We start from the raw sequence: 22,222 nt of genomic DNA on the forward strand, positions 1-22,222 counted from the left end.
AAAAATATGTATATTTTATTTGGTGTGATATTCGATAGTCTGAAACAACAACGATTACAACAATTAATCGTTTATCCATTTAAGATTTGCTGCTTTTCTGCGTCATATATAATTGTAGGTGAAATACCTTTATGTTTTTGACTCTGCATTGGACAAAATAGACAATTTGAAGATGTCACCTTGGGAACGGGGAACTTAATGGGTATTTTTACCTTCCGCCAAGAAGGTTATGTTTTCGTTTGTCGGTTGGTTGGTTTGATTGTTTGTTGGTTTGTTTATTTGTCTGTCAGTGGGATTAAGGAAAAACTACTGGCCCGATTTTCAAGAAACTTGGTGAAAGGGTGTAGCATGGGCCCATTGCAATGGACCCATTACATTTTGGAGCGTACCTGAATCACGGGGCGGATACACAAAATATTTTTTACTTTTGTCAGCATTGCAAGATAGGCCATTTGTGCTGCATTTATGTGGGAAATATGAAAAATGAATTCCCAACTAGCCCATAAACAAAACATTGACATACTGTATAATCACTGTTATAAAGTCCATATAGTGATTGTATTAGCAAACATTAGCATTCATAGAGGGGAACTGCAGAGTCTGTTAATAGTTCTCTCTAGATTTGTCACTACGAGCGACACCTTTCACATTCAGATCCATAATATACAAATATTGTGTAGCGCTAAGGTTGAACTGAGCAGATTGGCTGCTTGTTAAGGCAACGAGAGCATTGAATACAAAAATACTGTGTGATGTGACATCAGGAAAACAAATTCAGCATGTTCATGTTTACCATCCTGGTGTGTGTGTGTGTGTGTGTGTGTGTGTGTGTGTGTGTGTGTGTGTGATGCTTCTTACTAAAAGATACCAAAGTGACAAGAGGGAAGAGGCTCCATGTTAGGATGGAGTGCTTGCTCACAGCTGTTTGGGAGAAAGTTTTTGTTTTGTTTTACATAATTACTTTCTGTCTGCAGAAAAGTTGGAAAAAACCCAAAACATTGTCATTTCTCAGTCAGATGAGATGGAAGGCTCTTTAGGTTCCTTCCCCACTGATCTTTCAATGATCATTCTCTCCCTCTATACTGCCAGTGGCTTTCTCTTGTCTCTCTTCCCACATCCACTAATTTTCTCTTAGTATGGTGTCTACTCATCGTCACCACAAACTCCATCTCTTTCTCACTGCTCTCTCTTCTCTGTCTCACCATTTCACTCCCACTTTCAGACTCCCCCTCTCTATCACAGCCCCCTGTCCTTCTCTTCCCTCTCCTCACTCTCCATCTGGGCCTGTGGAGCAGTTTTGCCACAGAACTCAATTCAGTAGAACGGACACACCCTGGTCTAATAAATCTATTGATCTGAACACAGAAGCCTGCTCTATTTAGTCCTGGTCAGTGTTGTCTGTCTTCTTTGTCACATTTAGTGCACTGCCTTGCTTTGGTTTTAATTGTGCGTGTAAGTGTGTTCACCCAATGTGTTCCACCTCTTTGATCACAGCAGGTAAGTACGATGTTTCATGCAGAAAGAAAGAAAAGCACAGAAAAAAAGAAAAAGATGAAGGAATGTCTGGAATGCTAAATGAAAGCTTTCTTTTCTTCTCTGTGTTAGTTTATTTCTTTCTTACACAAAAACACACACACACACACACACACACACACACACACCTTCTGTCTCTTTTCTCTCCTATCCTCTGCACTCCTAACTATGGTGGTCAGTTTGCATTTAATAAATATACACGCTCAAACAGAAGGCAAGCAGCAGTTAACATTTATGAATGTCACCATAACATTCATGGTTTTTACTCCACATCAGTGTTTCCATTCTGTTAATATACTCTCCTGAAATGAATTCATGTAACTAAGAAGAGTTTAATGCTAAAATGACACATAATGATCACAATGAGATGTAATATGCATATTGAGCAACTTAATTAATGTGCTTTTCCTAAATGAATTTAAGAATACGTTTTTGAATAGACCGTGTGCTTCTCGCTCTCTGTTCTACATGGTCTGTCCCAACACTGAATCACACCAGCTGAACAATAACCACTCTGTCTGCTTTTGGGGCTGCTAGTTGCAATCTATCATCTACTGTACTCCAGGCGAGCCATTTGACATCAAAACCGGCATGTGTGTGAGTGTGTGAGTGTGAGAGAGAGAGAGAACAGAGAGAGAGAACAGAGAGAGAGAGAGAGAGAGAGAGAGAGAGAGAGAGAGAGCGAGAGAGCCTGTGCATATGTTTGAAAAAGAGGGTTGTGTGGCAATCTCGTACATGTATCAGGTGTGTTTGAGTACATGAGTGTGTGTTTAGGTAGCATGTGTATGCGTTAATTTGGATATATGCAAATTGCTGTGTGTGTGTGTGTGTGAGAGAGAGAGAGAGAGACAGGGAGAGGGAGAGAAAAAGTACTGTACCAGGAGGGAATCTGTGCCCTTGTGTGTTTGTTGGCAGGCTTACATGTGTGTCAGTACAATCAGGCTTTTTGTATACACACACAAGTATTTGTGTGTGTATGTGTCTGTTGGTGCAAATTGCACAGTTGCCTGCATATTTCTAATTGTGTATTTGTATTCACGTGTGTGTTAGTGTACACAGTATGTGCACATGGAGACAGACATGCATGCATGTCTCTGTGCATGTATTGTATAGGACTGCTCTGTATGGCATCTACCATTTCTATTTTTATCAAGCGTGTTTTGTTTGCTTGCAACAATGTGTGCATGTTTTATGGAAATGGAAGGTACGTGGCAGTGGTATGATGTCAGAAGTTGTGCGTGTGTTGGAGAAAGTAAAGCAGCCAGTGGCTGTTGTACTTCTGCTGCTGCAATGTTTTCATTCTCTTCAATTATTTAGCCTAATACTCAAGGTGCTGGTTGGGAATGAAGGTGTGTGTTTGTGTTTCTGCTATAGTGGGAAAAAACATGTCTCCTCTATGATGATTAATGGATCTCAATGAGATTGTTTTCAGTTTGTCAGGCTCAGTAAAATTATATTATCGTATTGGCGGAGGACTATTTGTGCATAGATTTTTTTTTTTTTATTGCCAAAATTGTCAAAATAATATACAAAGATTTGTCCATCAGCCTAGAGGTTGTGTTTTGTTTTTGGTCTTTGTGTGTGTGTCTGTGTGTGTGTGTGTGTGTGTGTCTGTGTCTCTGTGTGTCTGTGTCTGTGTCTCTGTGTGTCTGTGTCTCTGTGTGTCTGTGTCTCTGTGTGTCTGTGTCTCTGTGTGTGTGTGTCTGTGTCTCTGTGTGTCTGTGTCTCTGTGTGTCTGTGTCTCTGTGTGTCTGTGTCTGTGTCTCTGTGTGTCTGTGTCTCTGTGTGTGTGTGTCTGTGTCTGTGTCTCTGTGTATCTGTGTCTCTGTGTGTCTGTGTCTGTGTGTCTGTGTCTGTGTCTGTGTCTCTGTGTATCTGTGTGTCTGTGTCTGTGTCTCTGTGTATCTGTGTCTGTGTCTGTGTCTCTGTGTGTCTGTGTCTGTGTCTGTGTCTCTGTGTGTCTGTGTCTCTGTGTATCTGTGTGTCTGTGTCTGTGTCTCTGTGTATCTGTGTCTGTGTCTGTGTGTCTGTGTCTGTGTCTGTGTCTGTGTCTGTCTGTCTGTGTCTGTGTCTGTGTCTCTGTGTGTCTGTGTCTGTGTCTCTGTGTCTGTGTCTCTGTGTGTCTGTGTCTGTGTCTCTGTGTCTGTGTCTGTGTCTGTGTCTCTGTGTGTCTGTGTCTGTGTGTGAGGAGGTTAACCCAAACAGGCATGTGAGCATGTTGCACCTGGGCGGCCCTTTACCTTCAGGTCGTGAGTGGGATGACAGAGATAGAGAGATGAGACAGAGAAGGAGAGATTGCCTTTACTCTCTTCTCCTTCCTTATTTGTAGTCATTTTTTCTGCCTTTTTCTCATTCTTTGCTCAGAGCAACAAAGTTAGAGAGAGATGGAGAGAAGGAGAGAAAAACTGGCACTCGAGTGTTTTTCCGCTCTATGAACATGGCAGTAAATCAGGCCTTCAGGTTAATGCGTAAACGGATGGTGCAACCAGAACTCTAATATTTTCCATGGAAATGCTGAAACCATCTGAGGCTATGTTAAATAATCACAACCAAAGTAATTTGTTCACTTGAATTATAAATAAAGAATTAACTACAGTTCTAAATCAAAGAACAATTTGTTTCACTAAAACACATACCTGTAAATATACTGTAAACACATCCTTTGTGTGCTGACTGAGTAAAAAATTATAATCACCGCTCAGCACTTAATGTTATTACACCTGGATTTAAACTGAGCATCTTGCATTTCTAATTCCATTACTCCAAGCTGGCATTGAGCTGGTTCTCATGGGTTCAGATTAGTTAGAATCCAATAGAAATGGACGGTGCCAAGTGTTTCCTCTGTGAGATTTCCATTTACTGTACAGAAAAAAAAAAAAAAATGTTACCGACAAGAGTTTCTGTGCCAGCTGGCTGCAAAAAAGGCTTAGCCGTGTAAAACGTAGAGAGGAAGGAGGAGGAAATTAGGAAAGTGGATAAGAAGGATAGATCAAACTGGAAAGCATGAGGACAAGTGCCAGGAGGAGGGAGGAAAGGAAGAGAGATAAATGGATGGCATGGACGGCATGGGCAAATTGAGCTGAAAACAGCAGATGAAATGTAGAGAAATGGAAAGACTGATGGATGTTGATGTGACAGGAGAGAAATGGGTGGATGAAAAGATAGAAGAGATAGATTGACTTAAAGAGAGGAGTCAGGGATGAAGAAAGAAGATAGGGAAAATAGGGAAATGTAGGAAATGAAGGATGAATAAAAGGAAAAATAAGATTAGCTGAAAATAGACGCATCATTGTACTGATTGTCTTGTTATATTACTAGTCGTTCGGTAAAAGCATTAAATCAGAATTTTATTGAACTAGTGCCGTGACTGTTCAAAACGTTCCTGTTTCGATTAGATGAACGGTTGTCGAGAAAATCAAAAGACAGTCAGAGACTCCTTCCATTTTAGTTAGATTGAATATGACAATATGACTGCTCGGGTTTCTTGTATAAAAAAAAAAATGGGGATGTAAATCTCTTGGATGGGAGTTAGAGATGAGGCAGAGAAAGGGGAGAGAAAGGATTTATTGAAAGAGAGAGAAAGAGAAAAAGCTGAACATGCACACACACACACACACACACACACACACACACACACACACACACACACACATACACACTCACAAGGATTCTGCAAACATTTTGTGCATTCCTCAGGAGTCACGCTTCTTTTTTTTGTGTACACAATCACCATTATTGAACCAGGAAGCATGTAAATGGTGATCAATGTCAGTTTGAACAGCACCTGTATGATCACCTGATTGGTTGTGTGTCTTGTCCTGATTTCTTTTTAGCAATGCAGTGTTCCCAGTTCTCAGCAGCTGTCTTATCTTGAGTACAGTGTTCTTATTGCTTATAAAAATGATGGCCCAAACTACGAAATAAGAGCCAAATTTTAATAAACCCTCATTTTCCAGCTCGAATAAATTGATAAGTCCACAGATTAAAAAAACAAACAAACAAAAAAAAAAAAAACGTTCATCTAAAGTAAGGATGTTTTTGGGTCCACTAGAGAGAGAGACACAGATACTTTTGGAACACATTCTTTCATTAGATGTTGGGTATGATGATGTTCAGACTCAGCTGGTTTAATAAAATAACCGAGGTAGAGGCGGCCTTTCCCTTTAAGTGCTGGCTGATCTTCAGTCAACAGTGGAGGGACTGAAGCTGGACTTGGCAGATCTGAGTGTGAATGTGTTTGACTGTGAGAATATGATGCAGAAAAATACAGCATGCAGGCTCAGCAAAGCCTTTCTTTGCATGATACGTTTTTAATATACAGTGACAATCATCTCTCTCTCTCTCTCTCTCTCTCTCTCTCTCTGCCTCGTCTTCCTCCCTTTGTTGCATGCAGTCTGCACCTCTTTCTATCCTCTTCTTATCAACCTACAGTATGGCTCATTATTCCTCTCTTGTGTGTGTCTGTGTGCTCATATCAGTATGTTGTACTTGTGCGTGTCTGTGTTCATGCACACATGTGCGACACTTACTGCCCCCACGTTTTAGAGTTCAAATGTCCAAACTAAAAGATAAAAAGCTCCAAAAATGATTTATTTATTGCATCTATTATCTCCGCATTTGAGTGTGTGTGTGTGTGTGTGTGTGTGTGTGTGTGTGTATTGTTTTTTTTTTTTTTCACACATGAATGCTCATCAGTAACAGATGGTCCTCCAAACCTGTGTGTTTATTTAGTCAGGATGGAGAGATAGGTGAGGAAGAGAGAGCGAGAGGGATGGAGAGAAAGAGGGAATAAGGTAAATACAGGGGAATGATAGCGGGGGGAGAAAAAAGGCAGATGGACAGTGGGAAGGGAGAGCGATGCATGGATTAGAAAGAGCAAGGAGATTCATGGAGAGAATTTAACTGAGAAAGAGAGGAGGAAAGGGAGAGGAAAAAGAAGAGCCTTCTACATTCAGGAGTCTTATAAAACTTTAACTTTAATGCTGAAAGGGAGCGTGAGAGAGAAACGGAGAAATGGCACTCTTTTCCCTCTGTTTTTCTCTTACACAGACACAGTGCTCCTTTTACAGTGGAAAGAAATAGAGAGGAAAAAGAGATTTGAAACTGAAAGGAAAGAGAGGGTCAGTTTCCCTCTGTGAGTTTTCTCTCTCACTTTCTCTCCACTTTCTCTCTCTCAGCATGTGTATGTGTGCGTGTGGAGGCCTGTGGTAGCCATGTCTTTCCTTATAAGGAGTGGGTTTGGGAAGAGTTAGTGAGGAATGAACAGAATTACAATGCAGTCACTCCCCTTTTTCTTCTGCTGCTTTATATACTGTATATATGCCAGTCTATCTGTCTGTCTATCTGGTTAAAAGAGCTTTACATCTGTAATGTGTTTATGTTAAATAAATGTGACAGATGCAATGCCTCTTCTCTTCTTGCTCTTTAACTGGCCATGATGTTGCATCTCAAAGTGACTGATTAGGGTCAACATTTCCCTCCTACCTTTTCTCCCTTTCTGTCTCCTCTCTTGGCTATTTTTTATTCATGCGCTCTCTCATGTAATCTCTTTCATCCATACTTATTCTTGTCTCCTTTTGTTTTCATATGTATATACAATCTGATACTTTTTTTCTTCCATCAGCTTGCTCTCCATCTTTTTGGAAAATGTTTTTTTTTCTTCTGTTTCTTCTGCCTGTTCCTCTCCTTTTTATTTCATTTTCTCCTCTTCATTATGTTCTTCATCTTCCACCTTTACCCTCCGAGAAAGAAGAGAGAGAGAGAGAGAGAGAGAGAGTTAATCTGTTGTCTGATGCCTGAGTGGGCGAAACCGCTCACAGTCATTACAGCATGACTGCTGCCTCCAACACTATGTCTGCGTGTGGGCATTACCGTGCGCTCGACATGTGCATGTGTTTGTCCATCCAAGTGTGTGTATATGTGTTTTTGTCACAGTGTGTGTCTGTTTGTTATCAAGGGTGGGGTGGGGGTGGGGGGTGGGGTAGTGACTCACCCGGCAAGCACAGAATAATCAAGGGATGAGACAGAGGAGTAATAACGGAGAGATGGTTAATATTGAACGACAGATGAGCAGTGGCCTGAGGGAGAGATGGCGAGCAGATGGAAAAATTGTCACCATATTCACAAACTGATCTTCTCTTCTCTTCTCTTCTCTTCTCTTCTCTTCTTCCTCTTAATATGATTTGGAGTTATGTAGACTGCTCATTAGACAACAAAGGATCATTAGTTTTTTTTCTATATATGTTTTTTTCCGTTGCAACCTAAATTCAATCATGTTCTGTTGGTATGAATTAATATAGTTTTTAGCAATAATTATTTTTCTGCTTCCAAAGATACAGGAACATACTGTATCCATTATTTTAAATTCCAACTATAATATTTTACTTGTAAACCCTCTGTTGCAGAAGCTATTCCGTTTGTGAGAAGGCCATTTTAATCCTTCTAGTGAGGTGGATATGGCTCCTGACCCAGTGTAGAAAAGTCATGACCAGGTCATATTGAGTCCCACATTTGCAACTTCCATGCTACTGAAAACTGGAGCTCAGTTCATCCTGCTTGTCTGTTAGAATTCACAAGCAAAACTGATTTTATATTTCAAAACAGTGTTGCAGCTTGTTTGTAAGACCTTCTGAGATTCTTCACCCACTTTAGGTTCTTCCACCAGCTTTGTGGCCATAAAGCACATCAGAAGAAGTGTGTTAAACGTTCAAGGTGTGGAAACAAAAAATGAATGCAGTACAGCTGATGGTGGTGTTTTATTGTAATGATCAAATGGATCATTTAATGCCTCTGGGTACTTTTGTTTCTGATATCAGCTGAAGTCAAACACAGGCACAGCTGGCCACCAGCCTGAAGCCCCTCACAGTCAGACAAAAATACAGAAGGATGCTGATGAAGGCTCCTTTTAGCAGCTTGTTGGAGGAACTCACCACATCTTCTATTTGCATGTATTGATTTCATGACCAGAGTGACCACTAAATTGGAGGCTGTCGGAATGCATGTAAACTCTGGTTTGTGAGTAACCTGGTTACTTAAATGCATGTAAGGCAATGTTGTTTACCACGGATATCACAGTATATACTATCATTATGAAATTTCAGCAGATGACTGTCTTGTGCTCATAATGTACACATAGACATGTCTTTTTAGTCTGCTGTGCTCCAGTGTGAACCTCTTGTTTATAATGTTGCTAACTAGCATCATGTACACCGCTGATATGACAGAGGATTTCCAGAGACTTTTGAACATCACTGGGATCAGGACAATTTCCTGTGTTGCACTTGTTTATATCAGCTTGATGAATTTATACGTCAGACATCTGAAGGAATGATTTGTCATCTTGATTTGTCTTCGTGTTTGTGTGTTTGTCACACGGTTTAGATTTATTTCTTTTTCTTGCTATTTCATCATTTATTGTGAATATATACTGAAAACTAGAATGTGAATAAAGTGATGAGCAGGAAATAAAATGGGAAATAATCAATACCTTATTTTCAATATAAGATTTCTTAAACTCTTTTGTTTTGTTTTGCTTTGTGTGCTGTGTTTGTAGTCCAACTCACAGTGTAATATGAACATGTGAATGTGTCCTGAATGTTTCTGAATGCATGTGTGTATTTGCATGTCTGTCTCAGTTTTGAGTGGTGACCGACCCTCTCAGTCCCCTGTGTAACCAGGAAGTGTCTGACAGGGTCAAAGGTGAAGGAGCGAAAGGCATCTCAGTAGAAACCGAGAAGAAAAACACAACTTGTATTTTGACCCTCTCTCTCTCTCTCCTCCTCTTTTATTCCCTCCCTCTATTTCTAGTAAAAACAATTAACATGGTGTTTTGCCTACCTCTCTCTTGTTTCTTTCTTTTTTCTTTCTTTTTTATTTCACTCCCTCTTTTCCTTCTCTCTCTCTTGTGGTCTGGCATTTGTCAGCTCTACATTCCAGCTGAGTGTGTGTGGGAGGGGAGTACTGGCACAAGCCTGTGTGTGTGAATCTGAATACTTTATAATATTTAAACCTTTAAAATTCGGTGTGTGTTCACAATGTATTTGCTTGACTGATTTCAGCAACACACTGATTTACGTTTCTTTGAGCAAGACCATTGAGGCTTTTTGTGTGTGTGTGTGTGTGTGTGTGTGTGTGTGTGTGTGTGTGTGTGTGTGTGTGTGTGTGTGTGTGTGCGCGCGCGTGCGTGCTTCACTCTTTTTGGCACACATACAGCTGCGTTTGTCTGTTCATAACTATGGCTGCAACCAATGATTGATATTATTATTGATTAATCCCCTGATATTCATTTACCATTATTGGATTATTTGCTAAGGTAAAAGGCAAAGGTAATTAATACATGAGGCACTTCAAAGTGCTTTACAGACATTTAAACTTCAAAAAGAATTAGAAACAAACTAAAGACAGAACAACATAAAGACATAAAAACTAAATTAAAGTGATAAATATTAGAAGGCTGCAGGAAATAACAGGGTTTCCTCAGTTGACCCTCTGGTAATTTGTTCCACAAGTGTGTGAAGGTGTGTGCAGAAAAATAAGGACAAATGCCAAAAACGGCCAAAAGGATTCGGTTTAATGAGATTAGATAGAGGAAAGCTGCACATTTTTAAATGTTTAATTTTTTCTTTTGATACTTAAACCAAATAAACCAAATTTAATTAGAATTAGAAATAATCTTCTGTTGATCAGCTAATAAACTTTGTATTGATGCACTATTCAAAACAAATGAGATTTTGTGCAAATTCTTGCATATTTTCATTGTATGGTGGGTCAATGTTTGGATGTCTGAGGGAGGAATGTTGTTGACATGGAGACGGAGTGATTAAACCAGACAGAGGGAAAGGATGTTTTCTATCACTCTGTCTGTCTGTCTGTCTGTCTCTCTGTCTTCAGGGAAAACCTATAAATGTCAGAGTCAGCCGTCGACACGTGTGTGAAGAGCTATTGTATGAGTCAGCAGACAAACCCACTTACCCACACAAACACAGTAATAGAATAAGAAGAGGACAGGATTTTGTGTTTTATTGTAATATTCTGTACATCTGTCTCAATGGGAATATAAAAATGAACAGAACAAGACAAAGCAGGAAACACACTGCCCTGGCTGTCATGCAACATTAAGCAGAGCTACTGTATCATAAAAGACAGGTGCTTTGATATAATCTATTTTTCTATTTCTGTGTCTGTTTGTGTGAGCATGAAGTGTATTTGTGATCACTATCTTTCTTTTTCTCTTCTCCTTTCTCTTCCTTAATATCTAAGAACTGATTTTCTTTGTCTCCCCACTCATCTATCTCTTTCCCTTTTTCTTTAATCTCGTTCTCTTCCCTGTCAATGTTGATTAACGATAGCTGCAAGGGAACGATAGCATCTCTGCCTTTTTTTAACTTCTTAACCTTCTCTTTCATTTTTAATCTCCTGTTTACTTCAACTTTCATTCATGCACATCTCTCTAAGCACTTTGCTAACTGCATTATTTTTTATCTCTGGAAATACTCCGTGATTCGTGTGGTGATGTCCTGGCTGTTGTTCAGGTTATGTGTGACGCATTTTACAAAAGCCTGGGGACATTATAGTGACAACACATGCACACACACACACACACACACACACACACACACACACACACACACACACACACACACACACACACACACACACACACACACACACACACACACACTGTCTCAGGGGTAGTCATGTCACATTGTCCTCAGCCATAATGGTAGTGATACTAACCTGTCAACACTTTTATCACACTCATTCACTCAAGATGACATACTGTATGCTGTCTCAGTCAGCCAGTCACTTACACTAACATTGCAAAGCCTTGATCCAAGTACAAATTAATTAGACTCAGTGATTTTGAAACACACACATTGATCTATGGATCACTGCAGACAAGTGATGTTTTTTTTGTATAGCTCAATATCCTACAGTGCCTCTTTGGGCTTTACAGGTTTACATCAATAACCATTAGGGGTGCACCAACCTTTTCTTTCCTGATTCTGATACCTCAACTCAGGGTATCTACCGAGAACTGATCCAATACTTGGCCTTACTTTTTCCCAGATCTGTATAATTTACTGCGTTAATTGCATTGCATTTTTATGTAAGTTAACATAAGGCAAGGATTTACTGTGGCACTGAAAACCGAATACTGATCCGGCGTTATGGAGTGGTGCATCCCTACTAACGAATCCTGGCCCAAGATTTCCAAGAAGACAAGAAAAACCTCTGCCTGGGTTGTTGGGTAGTTTACTGCATTGCCTCGTACATAACCTAGTGCAATAGTTTGGAAAGCCCAAAATCTCAGTTCCTGGTATAATATAGGTTAAATCGATAGTACTGATTAAAAACCATGTCAGACCTCTGCAAATGTTTTATAGTCCTGTTTTGCAATGGAACAGTGAAAATCTCCTCAGCAGCTTCACAACAACATCCACACACTACTGATCATCGCTTACATTTATAAGTCTAAATGTGACTTCTTTCTCTACCTACAGCATTTTCAGTGCACCATCCAGGCTTTACAAGATGAGCTCAGAATCCAGCGAGATCTCAATCAACTCTTCCAGTCCGATTACTCCGAGTCCGGTCACCTCGGAAACCAGCCCATCCCTCCTCAGGAAATGACAGAAGAGAACTTCCTGCGTCTGCACAGCGAGTACGAGCGACAGATGAAAGAGCTCTTCCTCTTAAGGAAGACTGTAGAAGAAATGGAGCTGAGGATAGATACACAGAAACACACACTAACTGCCAGGTAAAGTGTCAAATATACTGTTGCATAATTTCAGGGGCGTCTTGCTGCCATTTTAGGTTGCCAAACTGTGAAGTGTAGCTTTAAATCTTTTCTTTTCTAACAGGGATGAATCCATAAAAAAGTTACTGGAAATGTTGCAGAGCAAAGGCCTGTCGTCACGGGCAACTGAGGAGGACCATGAACGAACAAGGCGACTGGCCGATGCTGAGATGACCATCCACCAACTGGAGGGCCTACTGGAGCAAAAAGACAAGGAGATGCTACAACTCAGAGAGGTGTGTGTGTGTGTGTGTGTGTGTGTGTGTGTGTGTGTGTGTGTGTGTGTGTGTGAGTGACTGGCCAAGGAGAAACAAAGTGCATTCAAGCATTCCCATGTGTGTGGGTGTGTGTCTTTTGTTTACAGCCAGATGTGAGTGTGTGCAAATCCAACCATGTCATACCAAGGCAAGGCCCTTGGCTGCTTTCACTCTTGGCTCATAACTCAGTTTAGATACAACACAGAGACATCAACACACACACTCACACACACACAAATACACAGGAATGCACACATTATCCTATTCTTTCTACTTTGTCTCTTTTCTGGCATCTCCCTCAGTTGTTTTAACGTTCTGTTCATCAACGCATGTTGTTTTATACAACAGCTCCCTCTAGTGGTAAGATGATGTTAATGAGTAACAAATTATGAAAGCTGGACACTCATTTGTTCATGAACAAAATGTTTATTTTCAGTATACAAATTGCCTTTGATGCACTTTGATATATCTTTCCTGGACATTCATTTTCCCAAGCAATAACTGTTGACACTTTTTTTTAGTACAAGTTAGTTGAAAATGTAATTAAGTTCCAAATTAATGGAATAAGGTAAATCAAAAGATAAAAACACTGTTTTGAGGTGTAACAGACCGGGAATAGATGAAAACGAAATGTTTAGTCATCAATGATAGATAGCCTTTATTGTGCCAGGAGGGACATTTGTTTCCACTGTCTGTACCTGCTCATGTCTCATACAAATGCACACAACAAATATGGCAGGCAACAGTTACAGTAGGAAAACATGCACAATAAAAATATGTTTGTACTAACACACTACACACACACACACACACACACACACACACACACACACACACACACACACACACACACACACACACACACACTCAGAGAGAAAGTGATGCATGCAATATGACTGAGAAAGAGAGTTAGGCTGCAGTTAGGCTGCAAGAAGTGGGTTTTTTTTTTCAAAACATAATTAGGACTGTTCCTACTCCAACACATTTCCTGGCTCATGTTGCTTCACATTGCATCAGTGTGCTGGACAGAGTTTCTTTTTTTGTTAGTATTTATCAACAACAGACATTGTTAAATGCAAAGCAGACAAAAACTAAAATATGATTTTGCAATATCTGGAAGACAGTTTCAGTGCGGGTTAGAGTGAAAATTACAGAAGTAAATAAATGTAGAAGTATCTATTGTGCATTTGTGTTGCAGACTTCCTGCTGCACTGCTGACACTTCTTTTTTCATTTCACTAATTAACAGACCAGACCTTGTAACTTCCTGCAGCTATTTTCAAAATGTCCCTATAGTGGGGATGGAGCGCACGTGCAACAGTAAAAAGACTATTACTGTATGTAATCATTATGGCTGTGACACGGCTGTGGAATTGATTACCAAACAAGGGAATATCTGAGTGTATGAGAGTGTGTGTGTGTGTGTGTGTGTGTGTGTGTGTGTGTGTGTGTGTGCATAAGCATTCATAGCATTCATACTAGCGCCTTAAGCCACCCTACTATCCCTTTCACATATGTGTGTTTTCGTGCTTCCTGGCCCATGCATTAGCTGTCTTTGTCAACCTCTAAGTGTGTTTTCTCCAAAGAAAAGCAGTGATGCATACGCTGCTACGTCCTCCCTTCTGCTTTCATTCCCTCCCTCTTTCGTACTCTTTCTCCCCGTCCTTTCTTTCTCTTTTTGTGCCTTTACATCTGCACACCCCTTCTTTCTCTCCCCGTTTGCTCTCACTTCATTTGACTAGTGAGTTGTGATGTGATGATAGCTCAGTATATTAGAGTATTTAAATTGGGACTTTTGGGAATTTTAGGAACAGAATGTAGTGAAGATCTTCCAAATTCTTGCAGTTTTTTTTGCTAGCAATGTATAATATTACTTTAGTTTAGTGTATGGTGGCATGCTGTAGTTTGATTTTCAAGCATTTTAAGCCTTAAGACTGGATTTCTTCATTTGGATGGAATTATTTTGTTTAATTAGGACCTTTTGAGATTCTAGGCCATTTTAGATTTAATTTGAACTGGAAGGTTTTGAAGCTGGGCGCTAATTTATTGAATTAGCATCATTTCAGGCTGTCAGATTTGATCAATTATTCCCATTTGAGGCGTTAACGTTGTGAACTTAGTTAGTAGCGTTCCTCACAGTTGGAAGGATGTGGGATGGAAGGATCGACCCAAGGAAGCTAAAAGCCACATCCTCTGCAAGAGGGAAACATCTCATTCCCACCTCCATCCCCATCTCTCCCTCTTTTCCAGTTTCTCCCTCCATCCCTATTCCACCTCCTTTCCACGTGTCTCCCTGCTTTCAACCCTCTCCTCCTTATTCCCCCTCACGCCATCACCAACTGTGTTCCTCTCCCTCCTTCCCCGCACCTTCTCCTTGTTCCCATCGCCACTCCATGCATCCCGTCGTCCTCCCCTCCTCCTGTCCTCCCCACTATCCCTCTTTCCTCGTGGCCTCCTCCGTCCATCCCTCCCTCCAGCACTCTCCGTCCTTCCCTGCTCTAGCTCCACGGCCTACACCGGCCATTCAACCCTCCCACCATCCTTCGCCCTCAGTCGCCTTCTGTCCTGGCCCTCGACCTTCTCCTCCCTCACTCAATCCCTCTATGTCTCCCTCTCTGCCGTCCGCTGACCATCGTGCTTTATGTGTCTCTCAGGAGCTGCACAGGAGATACGAAGCAGCTCCAGAATCAACAAAGACCAAGGCCTTGCAGACAGTCATCGAAATGAAGGTAAACATGTGTTGTTGATTATATATATTATTTTTTTTTAAACCTCCAAATATTGACATCAGGTATCACCCTCAGTAATCCAGTATCTGTCGGCTATATTTATTATCAATCAGTGTAACATACTGTTGTTTTTTCAATATTATGCATCATGATACATAACCTAAAGTTAACACCATAACACAGAGTCAGAATGATTTCATTTGAAAACAACAACCTGAAAATTTTTAGTTTCAGACATCAGCATATGGAAAAAAGAATTCTTTACATATATATATATATATATATATATATATATATTGTAGAGAGTCTTCTGATAGATTATTAATATTAATAATAATAATTATATATATAATTTGAGATATATATATATATATTAATATTTTTTTCAATATTGCCCAGCCCAAAGTGATAGAAAACGGTAAAGGAAAAACCCGGCAGAAATGATCTGAAATGATAGCAACATGCTTGTTGCACAATTATCTTTGGTTACTAAAATGCCTGCGTACTCTTTCTTTGTATCTTAAAGCCTTAGTTCTCCTTTCCCAAAGTCTGTTAACACTTTCCCTTGACCCTGCATGAATATGGTCATATCATGCATGTTTCCTTGCTTTCATTAGTTATTTGTGTAGATGGATTGCCTTTGATGTCCAGCTTCAGTGTGTCCACAGTCTGTTGCAAACATGCTTTTTAGAAATTTAAACAAACTCACAACTATGTTTTTTTTAATGCCATTTCATTTAACTATATTTTCTATACCCTACACTAGAGTATGGCGAATAGGAATTTCATAACTCTAATTGCTCCCTCTGGTGGAGGCACAGATTTTCAAACCTGCAAAGTTGACAGTACAGTATTAACAGAAAAAGTTTCTGGCTGCCTCCTAAATGTGTCCAGTATTAAGAGATCAGACAGGACAAATCTGACAAATTAAAGGCTATACTTAAAGGATCGAAAGTTGCATAATGCAGACATGTTCACATCAGTACAGTTATTGTTCATTGTCAGCTACGTCATATTGGTCATGTTTACACTGCATCTCCAAACCAGCTAGGTTAGGTATTGCAAAAACTAAAGATCAAGGCTGTAAATTCTGTTAGTAACTCAATATTAGCCATGCTTGCCATCAGCAGCATCAATCCCATAATCTATCTGATGTTACCTTTCATATGGACTTTCTTTGATTAACTTTCCAGCTCTGCTCATCTGTCAGAATTACCAAAGGAATCTATTTCATTAAATTATCATATGTATGGTTCCGGTACAGTAAATCACACCCGGTCTTTTCCCTTTAACATGAGCATGTTGATGTCCTGCCAGGATGCAAAGATCAGCTCAATGGAGCGCGGCCTGAGAGAGCTGGAGGAGGAGGTGAACATGCTCAAGTCCAACGGAGCTCTGAGCAGTGAGGAGAGGGAGGAGGAGATCAAACAGATGGAGGTCTACAGATCTCACTCCAAGTTCATGAAAAACAAGGTGACAGATTCACACACACACACACACACACACACACACACACACACACACACACACACACGTAATTTTTTTCTTTTCGTGTTTCGAAAGATTGCAGGATTTTGCATGCTGGGAAATAACTCGACTTCTTTCCGCTTGACGGATACAACTTAAGTGTCAGCAACTGAAAGAGTTTCTGTGGGAGCCACGCTCATTAAAACAAACCGGTACTTCTGTCATGGAGGGAGACGAGCCAGTTTGGGAATTCAGTCGATTTCTTTGCTTCTTTTGCTTGTTTGAGTTAAAAAGAGTTTGTTTTTGTCTCTAGTGGGTTTTTTTTTCTATAGTAATACATTCTATACATGTTTTACATCCTTGTTTTTTTTTTTTTTTTTCAAATACAGACATCATCAGCATGTTTGCTGTCTTAAAATGTATTTAATACCAGGGGTCATCAACCACAAGCCTCCAGAGGATTTGTTAGTCAAGAGAAACTATGAATCAAGATAACTATCCGCTGGCTCATGTAAGATCCCTTCAATGGACAAGTCAGTGTAAAACAATATTTGGCCTGTTAATGAGTGCATAAGGAAGCCATTGAAACAGTTGAGAGGGGTGTTTGATGGTGGTCTGATTGAGACTACAGTATCAATATCCTAGATATTGAGTTTGGGTAAGGATTACATTATTTTAAGTCATTGTCAATAAAATCATATACCAGAATATGATTGTATGGTAGATTTTTTCCCCTTCTTTTCTATATCCTCAAGTTTTAATGGATGTTAATGTGAGAAAACCTGTTACATGACTCCTGGGTGCTGGAAACCTAAGACAATCAAGAAATTCAGGGCCGTCCATTAAAAAACTTTATTCTCACAGTAATATTTATTCGTAAATACCTTTTGTTTTTACAGGCACATTTCAGTTGACAGCTTATATGATGTATGAGAACCCAGAGTGTGTTAGGTTTTCATACATCAATTTATTCATGGTCCTCCATGTCCCAAAGTTTGACATAGACATTACAACTGTACTGCTCACTGACACACAGGATGTACAGATGGTGGGTTTCATGCATTATTTCAGCATGTGGTCAGAGTGGTCTGTGAATGTGGCGGCTGATTTGTTGTGGTCATGGTGACGCCCTCCTCTTCTGCCAGGTTGAGCAACTGAAGGAAGAGCTATCTCAAAGCCACTCAGAGAAGGACGAGCTAAAGCAACGAGCCAATGAGCTCCAGCGGGAGGTGTCTGCAGTAAGAGACACACCTCTGTGTCTTTTTGCTCTTTCTTTCTTAGTTTCTTTACTTCTCTTTCTGTCTCCCAGGTTGACTGCTTAATGGCTGCAGCTTGAGTAGATTCTCAGTAGCATCCCGGTAGTGTGACTGTGTGTTCAGACAGCAGCAAGCAATTATAACTCTAAACAGCTTTAATTTTGTGTGCTATTTTGTTCATATGAACGGGTTAGGAGGTCTTTACTTCCCAGTCTGTCTATGACCAATGGCTGTTGACAGTAATAGTTGTTTCAAGCAGTCTGAACTGTACAATTACAGACTTCAAGTTGAGAATGCAGTTGTGCTGAGCTACAGTATGCCTATCTCTAACCTGCTTCTCTTGCTTCTTGCATGAGGTTTCTCTCAACTAGTGGCTTGGATTAGTTAATTCTCCTGTGTGGTTTGGGTCCATTCATTTAATGTGTCATGTTAAATTCACTCCCAATCACCTAATTGAAATGCCATACTAGTATAAACGATACTTGATAAAAGAAAAAAAGGGTGATCAGTTAGAAACACAGATATTTTTTCCTTTTACTAAAAAAGTCCTAAAGATGTCTTGATTATATTCGATCAGACTCACAGCTTCTTGAGCATAAGCTGACACAGTAGCTCTTGTAGGAGGCCGCTCACAATACACACTGTGTATTTTTAAGTATTAGTACCATAAAACGAGTGCCTGTACTTTTAGATTTTTATTACATTTAATGTGGATAAGGAGAGCTTATTATAGCTCCTATCTTTGAATAAGTATATCAGTATGTGCCCTTGAGCAAGGCACTGAACTACAAAATGGTAAAAAAAAAAAAAAATCCCTTCACCATTCTGTAAATTTTCCCACAAATTTCTACTTTTACATTTGGTCTTCCACAGTAGAGTTATAAGTAAAACATGCACCTTAGAACAAGTGCTCAATTAGTAAAACTTGTAGTGGATTTTAATATATTTTAATATAGCATGTAATCCTCTTTAGTACACACTCTTAACTGGATCTTCTTTCTTTCTTTCTTCCCTCTCTTTCTTCACGTCGTGTGGTGTGTTACTCAGATGGAACAGGCAAAGCAGGATCTGAGTCGTAAGGACAGCGAGCTGTTGGCTTTCAGGACCAAACTGGAGACTTTGAACAATCAGTTTTCTGACAGTAAACAACACGTGGACGTCCTCAAGGAGTCACTCACTGCCAAGGAACAGAGAGCCGCTATACTGCAGACTGAGGTACAGTTCCTCTGCTACTAGTAGTTGTTGCTATATGTAACGGTACTATTTCTTATCACAAGAAAATTCATCTTTGGTTTGTAAACATGCTTTTTCTACTGACTCTTTAATTGTAATTTAAAGGTATTGTTGTATATTATTGTATTGTTGTAAGTTATTGTAAGACCGAAAGATTGTATGCTGTATTTGCATATCTATTTACTTTGTAATAATATGATTTTGTGAAATAAGGGGCAGGACCAAATAAGCTATTTGCTTCCGCCTGCTCCTTCTCGAAGTAATCCCTTTTATATTTTTTATTTTGTTTTTGTTTTGTTTTTTGTTGTTAGATTCTGCTTGTTTGTGTTTTATTTTATGTTTTTCAATTTTATTTTTGTCTTGCAACATTGTTGATTGTTCGAGATAAATAAATAAATGAAATGATATATTTTAATTTTTTTAATTCTGTGTGTGTGTGCGTGTGTGTGTGTGTGTGTGTGTGTGTGTGTGTGTTTGTGTGTGTGTGTGTGTGTGCGCGCGCGCACACAGGTGGATGCGCTGCGTCTCCGTCTAGAGGAAAAGGAATCTCTCCTCGCAAAAAAGAGTCAGCAAATATCAGAGCTGACAGAGGAGAAAAGCACTCAGCACGGAGAGATCAGCGACCTCAAAGACATGCTGGATGTCAAGGAACGCAAAGTTAACGTTCTGCAGAAGAAGGTAAGAAAAAAACAATTCCAGTTTTTGTGTGTATTTGGTGGGACATAATGCAAAGTTAAAATCGTTGTGATCTTGTTAAATGTTTGGCACTAAGCAGTCATTGATGTGTTGTTGTTGTTGTTCTTGCACTGCACTTTTTACAGATTAAACAGCGTGAGCACTACTGCGAAGCCATCCTAATTGGATTTCATGTTTGGGACATTTTAGCTTCCATGGGTGGCACTATCATTAATGTCTGTTTAGCTATAGTGGCTATTGCTACTGACGCTACCTGCCAGTACTCTTTATTTCAAACAAACCAGTATCACTGCCACTGAAATCGTAAAACCCATCACTTTCTATTCAGTAGATTTATTTCTCCTGGAAAGATTTTTAGAACAGCAACAACTTTAACAGACTGAGTAGAAACAGTGATGAATAGAAAGAGGCTAAAATAGCTTTTACTTAAATAAAAATGTTTGGATGATAATTATTCCCTAAAGCTGTTTTGAAAAATGATTGATGATATACGTTGAGACGCACGCAGTTCACTCTTTCATTGAAATCTGCATACAAGAATATGATGTTGTCATGTAATACTACAACCACTAGATGGGGCTGTAAGACAGTGTGTATTTTTGGTGATGAACCAGACAGTCAGGTGAATAGACAGACAAAAGGAGACACACACACACACACACACACACACACACACACACACACACACACACACACACACACACACAGGCACATATACAGGCAGCCAGAGTTACAGGTGCTTTCTGTATTGACCACTTTTCAATGAGTTTTTATGTGTATCTCTATGGTAATGCTGTCAGTTAGATGGATGTTTTCAGGTGTGACCCTCTTGCTTTGCTGTCTGGCACACACACACACACACACACACACACACACACACACACACACACACATAGACACACACAGACACATATATATATATATATATATATATATATACACACACACACACACACACACACAAACCGACTTACACACTTACTATTTTTGGATGGATTTGTAAATGAAGGGTAAGGAAGGGTTCAGACAATTTTTCCGACGGTAACATCCAACAAATTAAGTGTAAACATGACAGAAAATCCAGTATACAGTGGAATTCTACCATTACAAGCCGTTTGCTATTAAAAAAAAAAAAAAAACTCTTCTCTTTTTCTTCCTCCTGTCCCTGCAGTTGTCGCTTGGAAAAATGGAGAGTGTGAGCAGATAATTGATAGAGACAATCAAGCAGACAGACATAAAGCAGGACAGGGAGGGGGAGGAGAGAGACAGAGTGTGTTTGAAATCAGATGCATACTAATGAGTTTCTCCTGTTCAATAAATGATGACCTCTGCCGCCTTCAAATAGAATACAGTCTAGTGTCTGAGAGGGAGCCAGAGATGCTGCTGACTCCTCCTTTATCTAATCTGCACTTATTATTTCCTCATTTCTTTTTTTTTTGCATGTGAAAAAACTAAAAATAGCTTTCTTTCTTCTTATCCTCCTCATCCTCCTACTCCTTCTCAATGTTTCCCTCCTTATGTTTCTTACCTGTCATTATATGTTAGTCATGAAGGAAATTACCATGAGAGCATAGAATTATTTCTTCTGATCTCTCATCATCCTCTTCTCTTTGTTGTTAATGTAATTTTTTTGTTATATGAGAGGAACATCATGACAACGATGAAGAGAATCGTCAGCCGGTTATTGTTTTGTTAACATATTCCCATTCATTGTCACAGCCGTTTTTGGGAATAAAAAAGGACAAGTCAGGCAAATCGTGTGTGTGTGTGTGTGTGTGTGTGTGTGTGTGTGTGTGTGTGTGTGTGTGTGTGTGTGTGTGTGTGTGTGTGTGAGAGGGAGGAGGTGTCAGTCAAGCTGTCAGGTGAACAGTTGATTAATGAGGTGCTGGAAGTGTTTTACTGTATGAACACACACACACACACACACACACACACACACACACACACACCTACAATCTTGGTGGTACTGTAAATGTGTGTGTTTCACCTGCAGTGGAGTCAAAGTTTGCATACCAATCTGACTTTCTATTTTTTTGTGACGGGTTGTCAATCACTTGATTTCCTTTTTCTCTGGTAAAGCAAAAGAAAGACAGACAGAAAGAGAGGGAGAGTGAAATTTTGTAATTTTACCAACAACGTCACTCTTAACAGCACATTATATAAGCTCTCTTTTCTCCTCAATTTGTTATTTCTGCGCTGCTTAACCGTTTTTTCATCCATTAACGTTCACATAGCTCCTTATCTTTGTCTGTGA

At 39.7% G+C, this 22,222-nt stretch overlaps 1 protein-coding gene across 15 annotated transcripts in view; it reads left to right on the forward strand.

Annotated features, from left to right (window-relative positions):
* LOC116060178 (ELKS/Rab6-interacting/CAST family member 1-like) overlaps positions 1-22,222 on the forward strand; it is a 121,218-nt gene that overhangs the window by 14,727 nt on the left and 84,269 nt on the right. For 12 of the 15 annotated variants that reach the window (XR_004896113.1, XR_004896114.1, XM_035996354.1 and 9 more), the window contains exons 5-11: positions 12,036-12,292; positions 12,396-12,567; positions 15,242-15,316; positions 16,634-16,789; positions 17,929-18,021; positions 19,087-19,254; positions 19,783-19,950. Coding sequence is in view for 12 of the 15 variants with exons in the window: in XM_035996354.1 (XP_035852247.1) it covers positions 12,036-12,292; positions 12,396-12,567; positions 15,242-15,316; positions 16,634-16,789; positions 17,929-18,021; positions 19,087-19,254; positions 19,783-19,950 (1,089 nt within the window). In the remaining 3 variants the exon portion in view is untranslated. The remainder of the gene's footprint in view (positions 1-12,035; positions 12,293-12,395; positions 12,568-15,241; positions 15,317-16,633; positions 16,790-17,928; positions 18,022-19,086; positions 19,255-19,782; positions 19,951-22,222) is intronic. The other 3 variants (XR_004896115.1, XM_035996359.1, XM_031313622.2) reach the window with 1 other exon arrangement.

Source organism: Sander lucioperca, chromosome 20 (genome assembly GCF_008315115.2).
Source record: "Sander lucioperca isolate FBNREF2018 chromosome 20, SLUC_FBN_1.2, whole genome shotgun sequence".
NCBI classification, from domain to species: Eukaryota; Metazoa; Chordata; class Actinopteri; order Perciformes; family Percidae; genus Sander; species Sander lucioperca.